We start from the raw sequence: 14,889 nt of genomic DNA on the forward strand, positions 1-14,889 counted from the left end.
TGCGTGGAACTAGCTGACCAGTTAATGCAAAACCTTAAAGTGGTTCTAAACCCTTACAACACACTTTGACCTACAGGTAAGCTAGATTAAGGCTTACCTGTAGGTCCAAGAAATATCTCCTAAATCTGCACGGTTTAGGAGATATTTGCCGAGAGACAGGCACCGCTGTACCCGTCAACGGCGATATGCCGCGCGTGGCAGCTCCCGTGCGCATGCGCGGGAGTGACGTCATCGCGGTGAAGCCGCGAGACCCACCGAGAAGATGGATGCGCCGGACTACAGGGGACAGCGGTGACATCGCTGGCTCCTGTGTCAGGTAAGTGGCACATAATGGACTACTATGCGATGCATAGTAGTCCATTATGCTTTACCTTTGCAGGGAATGAAAGAGGAAGTAAACTCATCAGAGTTTACTTCCTCTTTAAGTACGTTTGTGACGCGGCCCTGGATACGATTCCTCTGTTATCCAGGGCTTCAGTGTCAGCAGTGGTGCTGAGGCACCTGATTTGGCTAAAATGCTGGTCTGCAGACCAAGCATCTAAAAAAGCTCTGACGGATCTACCCTTCCTTGGTGAGCGGCTCTTTGGAGCCTCGTTGGATGACATCATTAAGATGCCACAGGGGGGACGAGTACCTTACTCCCACAGACCAGGAAAATTAAGTAGCCACACCGCAGGCAAGGGCCCTCATTTTCCGCTCAAAATAGACATTTCGTCTGCCCGGGGCTTCGGCTAAACGCTCCCAGCCTGACAGGACGACCTCTGAAGGACAGAAGAGTCCCTGGAACCGCAAGTCTGCGAGCAAAAGTGCTACCGTATGAAGGTTTGCCCCCACCTGTCTCTTGGGTGGGGGGTCACCTTCGGGAGTTGGCAGCCCGGTGGGCCTCTCGGCTGTCCGACCAGTGGGTATGCGAACTGATTTGCTCTGATTTCCTCTAGAGTTCCTCGCTTGGCCACCAAACAGATTCTTCCCCTCCAGCATACCCTTACTTCTGGCTCACCGGGAGGCCCTAATGGGGGCGGTAAGGGACCTGCTAAGTCGCAGGGTGATAGTGCCTGTTCCAGAGTCGGAAAGGTTCCAGGGGTTCTATTCCAATCTGTATATGTCCAATCTTGGACCTTAACTGCTTTGTAAAATTACAGAGGTTCAGAATGGAATCACTTCGCTCAGTGGTCACTGCACTCCATTAAGGGGACGCCCTGACGTCTATGGGCATCCAGAATGCATACCTCCACATACCCATATGCCTCCGGCATCAGAGGTTTCTGCGATTTGCAGTTTGAGAAGCTCACTACCAGTTTGTGGGTCTCCCCTTTGGCTTGCCATCAGCTCCCCAAGTCTTTACCAAGGTATTGGCTCCAATTTTGGCGTTGTTGCGACAACGCGGGATCGCGATCGTAGGCTATCTAGACTATCTCCTTCTAAGAGCAGCTTCCACCTCAAAATTAAAGGTGGATGTGGCGATCACCATGCAAACCCTGGAGGATTTTGGGTGGCTGTTGAACCTAAAGAAGTCAGTGCTTATACCGAATCAGCGCTTGCAGTACCTAGGCCTATTGCTGGACTCCATGGAAGCGAGAGTGTTTCTCTCAGACAAACTGCAGACTCTCAGAGCTGCGGTAAAACTATTGATGAACCGCAGGTGGTCATCGCTATGATTTTGCATGCAAGTCCTGAGGCTCATGGTGGCCTCCTTCGAGGCAGTGCTGTATGCCCAGTTTCATACCAGAGTCTTGCAGAAGGAGATCTTGACGAAATGGGACAAATCTCCATTATCACTGGATCGGCAGATTCGGGTGAGCCAGTCAGTCAGGGACTCCCTGCTCTGGTGGCTGAGGTCCCCGCTCTTCGGTCCAGAAAGTCATTCCTACCTCTACATTGGACAGTGATCACAACAGATGCCAGCCTGCCCAGCTGGGGTGGAGTACTGGGAGTACAATCGACCCAGGGCCGACTCTGGTCGGGGGAGGAATCCAAGTTGCCGATCAATGTGCTCGAGCTTTGAGTGATCAGTCTATGCCTCTTCAGATGGTGGAGGAGACTACGAGGGTGTCCGATCAGGATCCAGTCAGACAACGCCACGGCGATGGCATATGTCAACCATCAAGGAGGAACAAGAAGCTAGGCTGCAGCACGGGAGGTCGCTCACATCCTTCAGTAGGCAGAGCGACATGTATCGGCCATTTACATCCCAGGAGTGGAAAACTGGCAGGCGGACTACCTAAGTCGCCAGATGATGGACCCAGGAGAATGGGCGCTGTATCCAGAGGTGTTCAGGCTACTGTGCCTGCGATGGGGTACACCAGATATGGATCTCTTGGCCTCCCGTTTCAATCGGAAGGTGCCAAGATTCATATACAGGACAAGAGATCCTTGGGCAGACGCGTCAGGCGCGCTGGTGGCTCCGTGGGGTCAGTACTGACTGATCTATGCTTTCTTCCACTAAAGCTACTACCACGTCTGCTCCGCAGAGTGGAAACCGAGGGGAATCCAGTAATTGATTGCCCCAGATTGGCCTCGGCTCCCCTGGTAAGCTGACCTAGTACGCTTGGTTGCGGATGCTCCCTGGCGACTACCGATGCGAGAAGACCTTCTGTCTCAAGGTCCGATTCTCCATCCTGCTTTACTATCGCTGGTTTTAACGGCATGGCTGTTGAGAGCCAGGTGCTAAGGAACCGAGGCCTCTCGGACTCTGTGATTTCAACTTTAAGAGCACGGAAATCTTCTTCTCGGAAGATATGCCATCGTACCTGGAAGGCCTACATCTCCATGTGTGAAGAGAAAGGAAGACATCCACACACCTATTCCGTTTCCAGGATCCTGCTGTTTCTACAGCAAGGAGTAAACCAGAAATTGGCTTTAAGCACCATTGAAGGACAAATCAGCCTCGGCTGTCTTTTTTTCAGTGACCCCTGGCGGCTCGTTCTCTAGTGAGCACTTTTTATTCAGGGGGTCCGGCATGTAGTTCCTCCGGTGCATCCACCTTGGGATCTGAACCTAGTGTTATCGGAACTTCAGAAACCGCTGTTTGAGAACATCAGAGAAATTCCCTTGTTGACTCTCCCAGAAAGTGGTCTTTCTAGTGGCCATTACATTGGCCGGGAGGGTTTCGGAACTGGCGGCCTTGTCCTGCAAGTCGCCCTATCTGGTTATCCATAATGGTTATCCAGGTGGATGGAGAAAATCCATCATCCAGGTGGATAGGAAGTGTGCTAGATCCCCCTCCCCCCACCTCAAACCCTTTACCAAGTGAACAGTGGGGGCAGAATGAGATATTACGCTCAAGCATTTGCGAGGAAAAACAAGCTGATTATTCCTCTGCAGACTAAACATTTGATGAGTCTTTTTTAAAGCCTTCAAAACTGCTTCAATTCTTCTAGGTACACTTGCACACAGTTTCTCTTCATGTAATTCATGACAGACTCGATGTTGAGATCAGAGCTCTTTGGGTGCCAAGCCATCATTTCCAGGACTCCTTGTTCTCCTTTACACTGAAGATGGTTCTTAATGACATTGGTTGTATGTTTGGGGTCTTGTCCTGCTGCATACATTTGGAGCCAATCACATGTCTCCCTGATAGCAAGGCATGATGCATACGTATTTGCCTGTATTTCTCAACATTGAAGACACTATTGATCCTGGCCAAATATCCAACTCCATTTACAGAAATGCAGCCCCAAACTTGCAAGGAACCTCTACCATGCTTTACTGTTGCCTGCAGACTCTCATTATTGTAGCGCTTTTCAGCCAGATATTTAAAAATTCTGATTCGTCAGTCCAGAGGACCTGCTGCCATTTTTCTGCACTCCAGTTCCTATGTTTTGTGCATAGTTGAGTCGCTTAGCCTTGTTTCCATGTCCTATGAATGAAAACATGGGAAATGGATAGTTTTTTTTTTTGCCAGTCTCCGTGTTCCCTGTGTCGGCATGTTTACTTTGGGAAGCCGACTGTTACTCCTTGCTGGCAGCTGGCTTCCTACTGCACGTGCTGCGTTGCACTTTGTGGATAATCCCGTAATCCCGTGTCTCAGAAAGCTGCGGACAAAAGGGTGGTGTGGTGGTGGTTGTGGGGGGGGGGGGGGGGGTTAGGTACCCACTTTAATTAGTGGGTATGTAGGGATTATTTTAGGAGAATAAGAATATAGTTTTAAACATTTTTAACATTTCTAAATGTTCCTATAAGATAGCAAATCATAATTTTTATTTTTATTTAGTTGCACTTCATCACTGTGTAACCATTAATATGTGTCCTGTTGTTTTTATTTTTATTTTTTTAAACCTGCTGTATCTAAATAAATATCTAAATTGCTTTAACAGAAAACAATTGCTGGTATTATTGACTTGACTCTATTAAAAGTGTGCATTTCCATCAAAAACTCAAGACTTGTTCCCTTGCAACCTTGCAGATAAAAAAAAAAAAAAACAAGTGGTTAAAGCAGTTGAGCTCTGCTTGTTTACACCCTCCACTGCCACATTTGGCATTTTTTTTTTGGGGGGGGGGGGGGGGTAGTGGGTACCTGGTTTTGACCAGCATTCCTTGCATTAAGGTAAACCTGCTTACAGCTTGGCTTGTTCTTCCATCACCCTAAATACTTACCTGAGTTCACAGTTGATCTAGCACTGTGAATGGCTGCATCTCTTCTCTCCCCTCTCCCTTTACTCACAGGTACTGATCGGTAGGAGCCATTTTTCCCTGCTGTTGTCAATACAATGTTGTGACGGAGTGGGGGAGGGGTTAAGGTAGAGTCTAAACTATGCTGTGTGTGTCAATAGATCACACAGCCAGGCTCAAGATCAATCCCATGCGTCTGCCCCCATAGCAAGCGGCAAAGAAGAGGAGGAGCCAAGAGCACCAGCGGGGGACTCCAAAAGAGGAGGATCGGGCTGCTCTTTGCAATACCATTGCACTGAGCAAGTAAGTATAACTTATTTATTATTTGAATTAAAATAAATACATTACTTTAGAAACTCCTTTCATTTCTTTGTCCAAATCTGACACGTCAGCTTAAGTGTGAGGGCCAGAGATGACTAAGCCCTTGTACACACGGTCGGAGATTCCGACAACCAAATCCGTCTGATTTTGTCCGACAGATTTTGTCCGAAACTGTTGTATACACACGGTCGTACAAAGTTCTCGGAAAATCCAACGTGATGACGTTATTTCGTTATGATGGGACTATGTTCACGCTAGTAGCCAATAGCTTTGGTGTAGGAATTTTATCTGAGCATGCGTGACACTTTGTCCGATCGGAATTCTCTACACATGATCGGAGTATGTCTGATCTGAGCATTTTGTCGGAAAATATTTCCGGCAAGTTGGAAAAGTTGGTCCGACGGATATTCCGACGGAAACAGTCCGATGCAGACCACACACAGTCGGAATATCTGACAAAACGCTCTGATCGGACACATTCCGACGGAATCTCCCACCGTGTGTACAAGGGCTTAGAGTCTTTCAACGTGCACAAAGTAAGGTCCATAAAGACATGGATGAGCGAGTTTAGGGTGAAGGAACTTGAATGGCCTCCACGGAGTCCTGACCTCCAAACAATAGAACACCTTTGGGATGAATTGGAGCGGGGGCTGCAAGTCAAGCCTTCTCCTCCACAACAGTGCCTGACCTCACAAATGCGCTTCTGGGAGAATGGTCAAACATTCCCATAGACACACTCCTAAACCTTGTGGACAGACTTCCCAGAAGAGTTAAAGCTGTTATAGCCGCAACACAATATTGAACCCTACAGACTAAGACTGAGATGTCATTTAAGTCCGTGTGTGTATATAAAGGCAGGCGTCCCAGTACTTTTGGTAATATAGTGTATGTTGACCTGCAGAGTCCCAGTCTTGTCAAACGATCTTTAAAATGTCCTTGTCACTTTAAATATACAAAGGTGCCAGCAGATTTAAACACATCATACACACCTGAATACCCAGACTGTTCTAAACCAGCAAAGCTTTGGCACTTCTTGAAGTGATAGAGCTTGCTTGCCCCCTCCCATGCATTCTTGTTGGCCAGTGAGGCAGCCCATCATAGTAATGGGCCAGTAGGAATATGGCAGAGAATGGGAAAACTATTGACATTACCCTTTCTTTACTTTTAAATGCAGGGCTACTAAACTGGAGTACAGCTTGTATATGTAATGAGCTAATATTCTTGTTCTTTCTTTTTTCCCTCTGTCTTCCTCTCTCTTGCAGGTTGAAGACCGTAGAGCAGAAATGGAACGTCAATTGATTAGTATGAAAGTTCAGTATCAATCCCTTCAGAAACAACATGCTTTTTCCAGGCAGCAAATGCATCGCATGAAGGTATAAGTTTAGATAAAAATGTTGAGCTGTCCACGTAAAGCGGTCTGATTGTACAAAGGCCTCTTAAGGAGGCCTACAATTTGGTCTGATCGTAAAAATCCTAATCAGGCTGTAAATCATAGTCTGATTGTACAAGATGATTACACATGATACATAGATTTTAAAATTTATTTAGTATTGCAAGGTCCTATTTGATTGAATATTTGAATGCTTTGAATAGTTGGAGTTATACACTACTTAGTTGTTGCCTAAAGGAAACTGTATTATCGGCGTAACTGACCCTGTCGTCAGGGGGTTGTAAGTAAAAAATCTAACCTGTATACTTACTTTTCTGTCAGCCCACGTTGAACTCTGCCACATTGCTCACACTCACTCACTTGTGGGTATTTAATGTGATCAGGTTTGTGAATCCCTACTCCATCATCCGCATATATTTTTTTCCCTCCCACCTGCTCCTATATCACTACAGGGTGTACTAGCCAGCAGGAGGAACCACGGCACGCAGGAGGGGAACAGGTATATGCAATACTAGAACTGTTGAAAACTGCAGCGGCTTAGGATCAGCAATGTGACTCTGAAAGAATTAAGCCATCATAACCAGGCAACCAACCTTTTCAAAAGGCAGCAGTGACAGCCCCCATGTTTCTTTTGATATAAGTTTGTTTTGAAGACGTTTTGTATTGAGACTGCACAAAACGATAGTAATGGTGTTTTTTTTTATTATTTTTTTTTTATTGGTCTGTATTTGGATCAGAACCAGCAACATTTTTTGAAAGAAGATGAACATTCATTCTTCAGTTATAATTCTGGAGGCCCACCTAGGAAATTATTTTTAACCAACTATTATTTAGGTCCCTTGCACACAGGGCCGTTCAGTTGCAGTGCGTCAGTCCTGGCACTTTAGTGCGCCTGGGAGAGACATGTACAGTATCCAGTCAGCTTGTAAAAGTCTATAGCAAGCTGCGGCTGGACAGGACTGAATACCATACTGGGTGGTACTGGGATTTAGGACCCTGTCTATTTAGGGTCAAGATTCCAGAACACAGATCTTCATCAGGAACTGGCTAAAATGTGACACTTACCTTTTTCTACTTTAGTTTTTTTTTTATGTAACCTTTACATACTATCTTTAAACATGGCGGAGCTGATACACTTTTATAAGTGATCTGTTTCTGCAGAATTGCATGGAGGGAGGGGCTAGATCATGACCCTCTGACCTGATCCTGGACTCCCCTGAAGAAAAAAATAAAATTAGAAATGTTCATTATAAAAATGTTCCAATAATGTCCACTGATGGACTCAGAAATTCAGATAAATGCAGCCTACAGTAGGATTTGAACTCTGGTAAAAAAAAAATTGTAAGCCAGTTTAAGTATAACCCCTCCTCCTCCCCAAAATGCCTCGGTTTTTTTTTTTTTTGCTCGTGTTCTGTAAGGATGGACAATGTTCAGTAAATTTTCCTAGTTTTTCTTTTTTTCTTTATCCATCTTTTTCTTGTATTTTAGTTTCCATCAACTTCAATCAAGATAAGATGCCTCATAACATTGTTGCTTGAGCTATCTGGATCAGCATTTCTTAAAGTAGAACCTTTTGGATATAGCAAGGGAGGGTTATAACCCCTGCCATATTTTTAGTTAACTATCTGTGTCCCATTGCACAGTTTTCCCTTCACTTCCTGTCTCATAGACAAACAGAAGTGAGGAAATCCCTGCAAATGAAGAGAATACATTGGTTCCACCCAGCTTAAAGGAACTAGTGTCCCCATTGGAAGATTTCCCCCTATTACTTTTCTGGGGGCAATCCAAAATGTGTTTTATTTTTTGTTACTTTCACTTTTAATGATGATGGTAAACAGGACAAATAAAGAGGTTGACTCTCCTTAGCAGGGACACAGACCTCAATAAAAACTGACAAGTGTTCTAATCCCTCTCTACTCTATCCAAAACGAAAAAAAAAGTTGTGCCTTTAGTTATACATTAAGCCTGGCAAGGGACACTTCTAGACTGCACATGAATGGCTAGCTTGGAATGTGACCTTTTAGGCGCTAGGCTCTAATCCCCTTCTCAGTTGTCTGAGTCCTCCTCAGGAGTTTCTGGCCACATCCGCACAATTCCGCATCGAAAATGATCACAGAAGCTCTGAGTGGTCCAGCACCATCCCCTGTAGGGTCTATCTCTGACCTTCCCAAGACCCTAGAAGAGGTTAGGCCACTGGTCGCTGTGGCCATTTTTGACTCTGATTCAAAGTCCCTACAAACTGTCAAGAGACCGTTCTTTAGCATTACAAGGGGTTGTTTTGGAACCTATTGATGCAGAGCAGGGGTCGCAAAACTTTCTAAACAAAGGACCAGATTCAGTCATTAGGGGGGCTGGGCTGTGTAGTAGAAAATGCCTGGCATCATTGGGCGTAGACCATGCTTCAGACTTGGTAGTGAAAAAGAAGACATTGCACATGTGTTGGGGGGGGGGGGGGGTTGGTGTCCATTGCAGGTATTATGTCCCACTGTTGATGTCAGTGAACATATTGGCTCCTCATCATTGGTGTCAGTGGGAGGAGCAGTGTCCCAGGGGCCAGACAAAAGGCAACCAAAGGGCCACATCCAGCCCATGGGATGCAGTTTGGAGACCACTGATTTAGGGGGCAGCCTTCTGTCTCCAGGTTTGGTTATTTTAGATCTTCTACAGCTGCAAAGATGTTTCCACTACACCCGCCATTCGAGAATGCAATGTCCAAACTCTTCCTGGTTTCCTCCCATCCGTGGCAACCATGTTTCAGTGCAGGTTTCTGGAGCTCTGCCCCATCTATCTGGGCCTCCACTCCCTTTTTCAGGAAAATATCCCTGTTCTTGGGATATTTAAAGCCCATTATGGTACCGGATACCCCCCAGTGCCCTTCCTTTCCAGAAGGACCCCCTGACCTACTAGGTTAACTGGCACCAGCTCTGACCTCTGTCCAAGTTAAATTATTGGTTTACACTTCATCAGGACTTCAGGTAAAATAAATACCTTGAATTGACTTAAAATAGGGCCTTCCTGTGTGAATCTATGTAGGGAAGCTAATTGCTAGATTAGGAGTGTTACTGGCCAACAGTATCTGCGTAAGCAATCGGGATAAAAACAATATCAGAGTTTTTTTTCTGACCTCCGGATAAGGGCCTGTATCCTGTGTCAGTCTGGTACAGGTGCTGTTTCATGAGCACTGACCCTCGTTTTCAATCTAGTGGTCTATCCTGGCTTTCCAGTTGTGTTATACTCGGAACATTTCCTGAGAAATATCTACTTTTACTAATCCTTGTATTTACCACCTTCCCGAAGGGCCTAACACCTGATAGATCTGACTGGATCAGACTATACCAGGTTTCAGTGTTGGTAGCCATCTGTCACTGGTGGGTGAGCCTATTCAGCTTAATCCCTTACCAAAGTCCACACACTGTGTATTCTCAGTCCCCTTGTCATCGGCCATGTAATTATCCCTTATTCTCTTGCAGGAGTGTAGGGTGTTGGAGGACCCCACACCACTTATTTATTTTTATTTTTCCTGGCTCTTTTTAGCCCCCTCGCTGTTGCCATGGGTTTGGGTTCTGAATATGCCAACAAGCCTGTCCCTATGAAGCAGATAATCCTAGAGTGATCCTTCAGCCTCTTCTGGTGACTGGGATAATTTGTACTCCTATATCTGGGAAATTTGATCATTGGAGAACCTCCCATCTCTGGGGCCTCCACATGATTGATCAGATCACTTCCTCTACATTGGGGTAACCCACTTTAAGCATGTCTTCTTGTTTAGACTCTGTTGGATTCCATCTTCGGTGTTACTGTACCCTCAACTCTGAGACAGAGGAGGTAGCACTAGACAATGATCACTGTACTGGACGATCTTGAGAGTGTACCCTTAGCTTACATTGTCTCTCTTAGGGACACTGCCATGGGAACTGTCTTTTTTCTTAATTGATAGGAGGAAATTGATTCTATGTGGCAATCATAGACCATTGCTGGTGGGCCCTGGATCTCTCTGGATTGTCAGCAGGCGGTATACCCTAGCTTCCTGCTGAAGGTACCTTATGCCAATGTTAAAGTATGTCCAGATCCAGAGTAGCAAATTATAGCAGTGAGATCTCAATGTGAGTGAGGCCATCATGTGCCATGTATAAAAAAATATATATATATATTTTTGGGTGGACAGACCTTTTAATATATTGTTCTGGTGGTTCCTATGGATAGGGCACAGCTGCAATTTAATGCCTGATGTGGAATACCACAGTTTTTTTATTTTTTTTTTTTATTGTATTTTTATTAAAAGATTTCAAAAATACAGATGGGAAGGCAACGTCAAACAGTTGCCAGAACAAAATAAGTATAGTCTTTCAAAAAGTACATAACCTAGGGCAAAGCCTTAAAGGTAGGGGTGCAGTGCTACCGACTTCACAAGTTTACAATATAGCAGTTACATAGGTCAAAGGAGGAAGGTAAAGAGAGGGCATGGGGAGAGACCCAGGTAGATTGGTATATCACACCATAGAGGTTGTTGCTCACTGGGTCTTGGTTGGAGGGATCATAGGAGTGCCAATACCAGACAGAGGCACCCCATGGGATTCCCACATAGAGGGGGACACCATTGAATCTTTAATAGAATATGTAAGCGAAGTTGAGGGAAAAAACATTCAACGTACACGTTTAAAAGGGTATTATGCTATTGGAAATGTAGTGGAAGAGTCCCAGGGTTGAGTTGGTAATGGTCCCATAGGTCCCAAATCTTTGAAAATTGAGGAAGTGTGTCATGGATAGTAGCAGTGAGGTGTTCCATTCTACGGGTCTGCTCCCAATATTTGCAAGACTTGCGAAAGAGTGGGTGGGGATGGGGATAACCATCTCAAGGGTATGACTCGTTTTGCGGGCAATAGAATAAAGCTTGCTAATTTTTAAGTATGTTTGGAGATGCCAGGGAATGGCAGACCCAGAAGAAATTGGATTGGATCCAAAGGAAGATTGGTTTCAAAAAGATTTTGCAAGTAGGTATGGATAAAGGACCAAAAGGATTGAATAATGGGACATTCCCAAAAAAATATGAAAGTGGCAGCCTATGTCACCTCGGCATCTCCAACACACCCAAGGGTCCCTGGGATCATATCTATGTAAGACCTCTGGAGTTCTGTACCAAAATGGCAGAATCTTATAGGTCGTTTCCCTCTGCTCCATGCATTGTGATGATTTGGAAGCAACTTCCCATATTTTCTGCCATTGAGGGATAGGAATGGGTCGTTTGACCTGGGACCATTTCTGCATGTAAGAATGACATGTGGCAGTGAGTGGAGAATACTCATGTAGATATTTATACATTTCTGAAATAAGATTGGCTTGGTATGGGTCCTGGGCACATAGGAGTTCAAATGGAGTGGGCCTATCCAAGGTAAGGGTGGGGGATTTGGAACTGAAATAATGTTTAAGGATAGCATAAGCTATGAGTAAGCGCTAGCTTTAGCGTGAAACACGTCAGAATTTTGTTTTTCTTTTTTTCCCTTTGTTGCTGTTATCTGTGTGATGTGAGGTTCTTTTAGTTTGAAGAAATAAAAGGCACTTTTTACTTTTCATCTGATCCAGAGTGCGGCTGTCCAGAGTTTGTTCATCCTTTATCTATTTGGTTTGTGCAATCAGCCTGCACCTGGGACCCTTACCTGCTTGGAGAACGAGCAATTTCTTGGTGAATTGACCTGGAGCGTTGGTGTCCTATTTTTCGTGAAATAATGTTTAATTTGGAGATAGGAGTAGAATAAATGTGTAGGGACTTGGTGAATACCACAGTTTTTATGCACTATGTACATCTATTTAAACAGAAATATTCAGATAATGCCTAGGAACACGAACACACTAACAGACCCTAAAAGTCAAGTTGCATGGGGATGTTTATCTGAACACTTGATTAGAGGACCTATACTGTGAAAACTGCAAATAAAATGTCAAGCGGGGGGGGTAGAGAAGCGTGGACACTAACTAACTAAGAGGTCAGGAGGGCATGCAGACACTGACCACCAAAGAGGTCAGGGAGGCATGCAGACACTGACCATAAAGGAGGAGGGGGGAGCATGCGGACACTGAGCACCAAGGAGGCGGGGGGAGCATGTGGAGATTGACGGGGGGGCTTGCGGACACTGACAGGGGGGGCGTTCATTGAACACAGCAGAATAGTTTTGTCGAGCTCACGGAACGACTCTTTAATATCCCCAAGAGGAAGGCATTGGAAAACCAGCAAAATAACACACACCTCCCCCTAGAACACTCCCAAAAGTAGGAAGCAGCAACATGGAAGGAATGGGCATCAATCAATTTGAATGATATTATAAAATATGCAAAACAGACTCTGGGAGCTAGAAGAGGCTTTTACTCATGTATATACTTACACACATTTACGTATGTTTACACAAGGTCTTTGCACAGTTTATTTTACTCAGGAACTTTGTTATCAAAGTAAATTAACAGTGAATTATGACATCTGTGTGCAAGAGGCCTTATAGTGTTTTTGTATTTTATTTTAATTTTGTTTATTATATTTCTTGTCTTATAGGTGCAGATTGCAACATTGTTACAGCTGAAGGGATCCCAGATGGACCCTGATCAGATGGAGAGATTGCAATCAATGGTTGAACAAAAGAACGGTGAAATAGAAAAACTCCTTGTAAAAGTGCGGCAACTGGAAAAAAGTCAGGTTTGTTTCTTAAATATTCATTTATTATTATTATTATTATTTTTGCTCATTTGTTTTAAATGTGTGTTGGAGCCATGCTTTTTTTTCTTGTTGTGCAAGATTTGTTGAGGTATTCAGCCATATATACTGCTAGACATTTTTACAATGCATGTACATTGATGTTTGTATACAGTAGATACAGTAGTCACCACTACTGTAGGTCAGCTGCGACAGCTGGATGAGGACATTAAGTGTTCCTCATGGGGGGCACATATAAACGATCGGCTACAGGCTGAATGTCAGTGTTCCCCCAGGCAGACGGTGCCCTGGCTTTGTCTGAGAGATGTCCTGAATTAGGCAGACCACTGTCATCTTCAGGAAAGGTAAGTTGGCATACTTCCTCCTTCCCATATCTTCTAGGGTGGGTAGTAGAGGTTTTGGGTATCTCTGTGGGGTTCACTTACTAAAACTGGAGAGTGCAAAATCTGGTGCAACTCTTCACAGAAACCAATCGGCTTCCATGTTTGTTTTTTTTTGTTTTTTTTTGTCAACGCTTATTGACCAAGTTGAAGTTAGAAACTAGCTATCATGCACAGCTGCACTACATTTTGCATTCTCCAGTTTTAGTAAATCAACCCCCCTGTGTCCAGTGTGTCTGCAGTACTTTGTAATAGGCGTAACTGAGGGGAAAAAGTGCTGCTGTGTGCATACTGTGCTATTGCTCATTCTACTAGGACACGTATCTGGTAGTCCTGCTGATGTCCCAAGACAGGTGGACGGCCCCTTGGTTTCAGCTCTGGGGTACCTTGGGCAGCACTGTAGACATATGCGCACTTCTCCCCCCTTCCCTAGTTGGTAAAAAGACCCAGAGGCTTTGGGGATATACAGTGCAGAAATCAGATCTAGCATCATTTAAAATGTGTTTTTTTCCAATACTGTTTGTCTTGGGGCAGTTACCCTTTCCTGACGTTAATTCCACCTATGCTCTGTATCTGAGCTGGGAGCGTACGTGATGTAGCCTAGCTCCCTTTTCCCTGATTAGCAGATCTGGGGTGGGCTGTTGCACCTGCCATTTTATTTTAGGTAATTTGCCCTTTTCTGCTAGATCTTCTGTCCGCACTCTGTGCCTGAGCTCGAGGCGGATGTGATGTGGCCCAGGATCCTTGATAGGCGGCACTGTGGTGAGCGAGGTCGAGGTTGACGTAACGCCCTGGAGTCTTGCTGATCTGTTGTCATGGCAGGGGAGAGGCTGTCACTTGTGTTAACATTGGCACTTTATTGCTTTTCAAGGTCCCAATGGCTCTGCCTCCACCCTGTTTGTAGCAGATTCCTTGATGCCCTCTGCTAGTTCCCCAAGCTGGGCCCTCAGGCTTATAGAGGGGTTAAACACTCCTGCTGGGGAATGGTGGGAACAGTTTTTTCTTGCTGTACTCCCTGTGGGCTTTGTAAGGCTATAGTTGTGCAGTTCCTGGGGGGAGGGTCTGCTGTGCTCTCTCAGGTCTAGTCCCTGATTGGCAGAACCGCTGCCCCACCAAACAACTGGGCCCCTTCTCATTTTGACTGAGACTGTATTAATGTTATCTGCATACATGGCTAGGCCGTGTTGGGGCTTACCGCGGTGTCTTCCGCAGTCCTGATTGTACACTTTTATTCCCCTGTTGCAGCTATATGGTTTCTGTGGGGTCACAGGTGGCTGCCTTAGTCCCAGGCTTGTGGTGTGTTCTGTTCCATGCTGATACAGATGCTTGCAGTTTTTGTCTACTATGGTTTCATAACTATCAGTGTCTCATATGCCAGATGCTCCCTGTCATCCATGATGCACCATACTGTACCTTGGCTATTTCTGCTTACGGAGTTTAGTGGCCAGTATTTGGAGGAAATGCCTATCTGTTGTGGACTGCCCTGT

At 45.1% G+C, this 14,889-nt stretch overlaps 1 protein-coding gene across 3 annotated transcripts in view; it reads left to right on the forward strand.

Annotated features, from left to right (window-relative positions):
• SPDL1 (spindle apparatus coiled-coil protein 1) overlaps positions 1-14,889 on the forward strand; it is a 154,796-nt gene that overhangs the window by 93,885 nt on the left and 46,022 nt on the right. For all 3 annotated transcript variants that reach the window (XM_077473515.1, XM_077473514.1, XM_077473516.1), the window contains exons 7-8: positions 6,195-6,305; positions 12,864-13,004. In XM_077473515.1, coding sequence (XP_077329641.1) covers positions 6,195-6,305; positions 12,864-13,004 — 252 coding nt within the window. The remainder of the gene's footprint in view (positions 1-6,194; positions 6,306-12,863; positions 13,005-14,889) is intronic.

The sequence above is a fragment of the Lithobates pipiens genome, unplaced genomic scaffold (genome assembly GCF_037356315.1).
Source record: "Lithobates pipiens isolate NorthernLeopardFrog02 unplaced genomic scaffold, aLitPip1_a1.2 Scaffold_8, whole genome shotgun sequence".
NCBI classification, from domain to species: domain Eukaryota; kingdom Metazoa; phylum Chordata; class Amphibia; order Anura; family Ranidae; genus Lithobates; species Lithobates pipiens.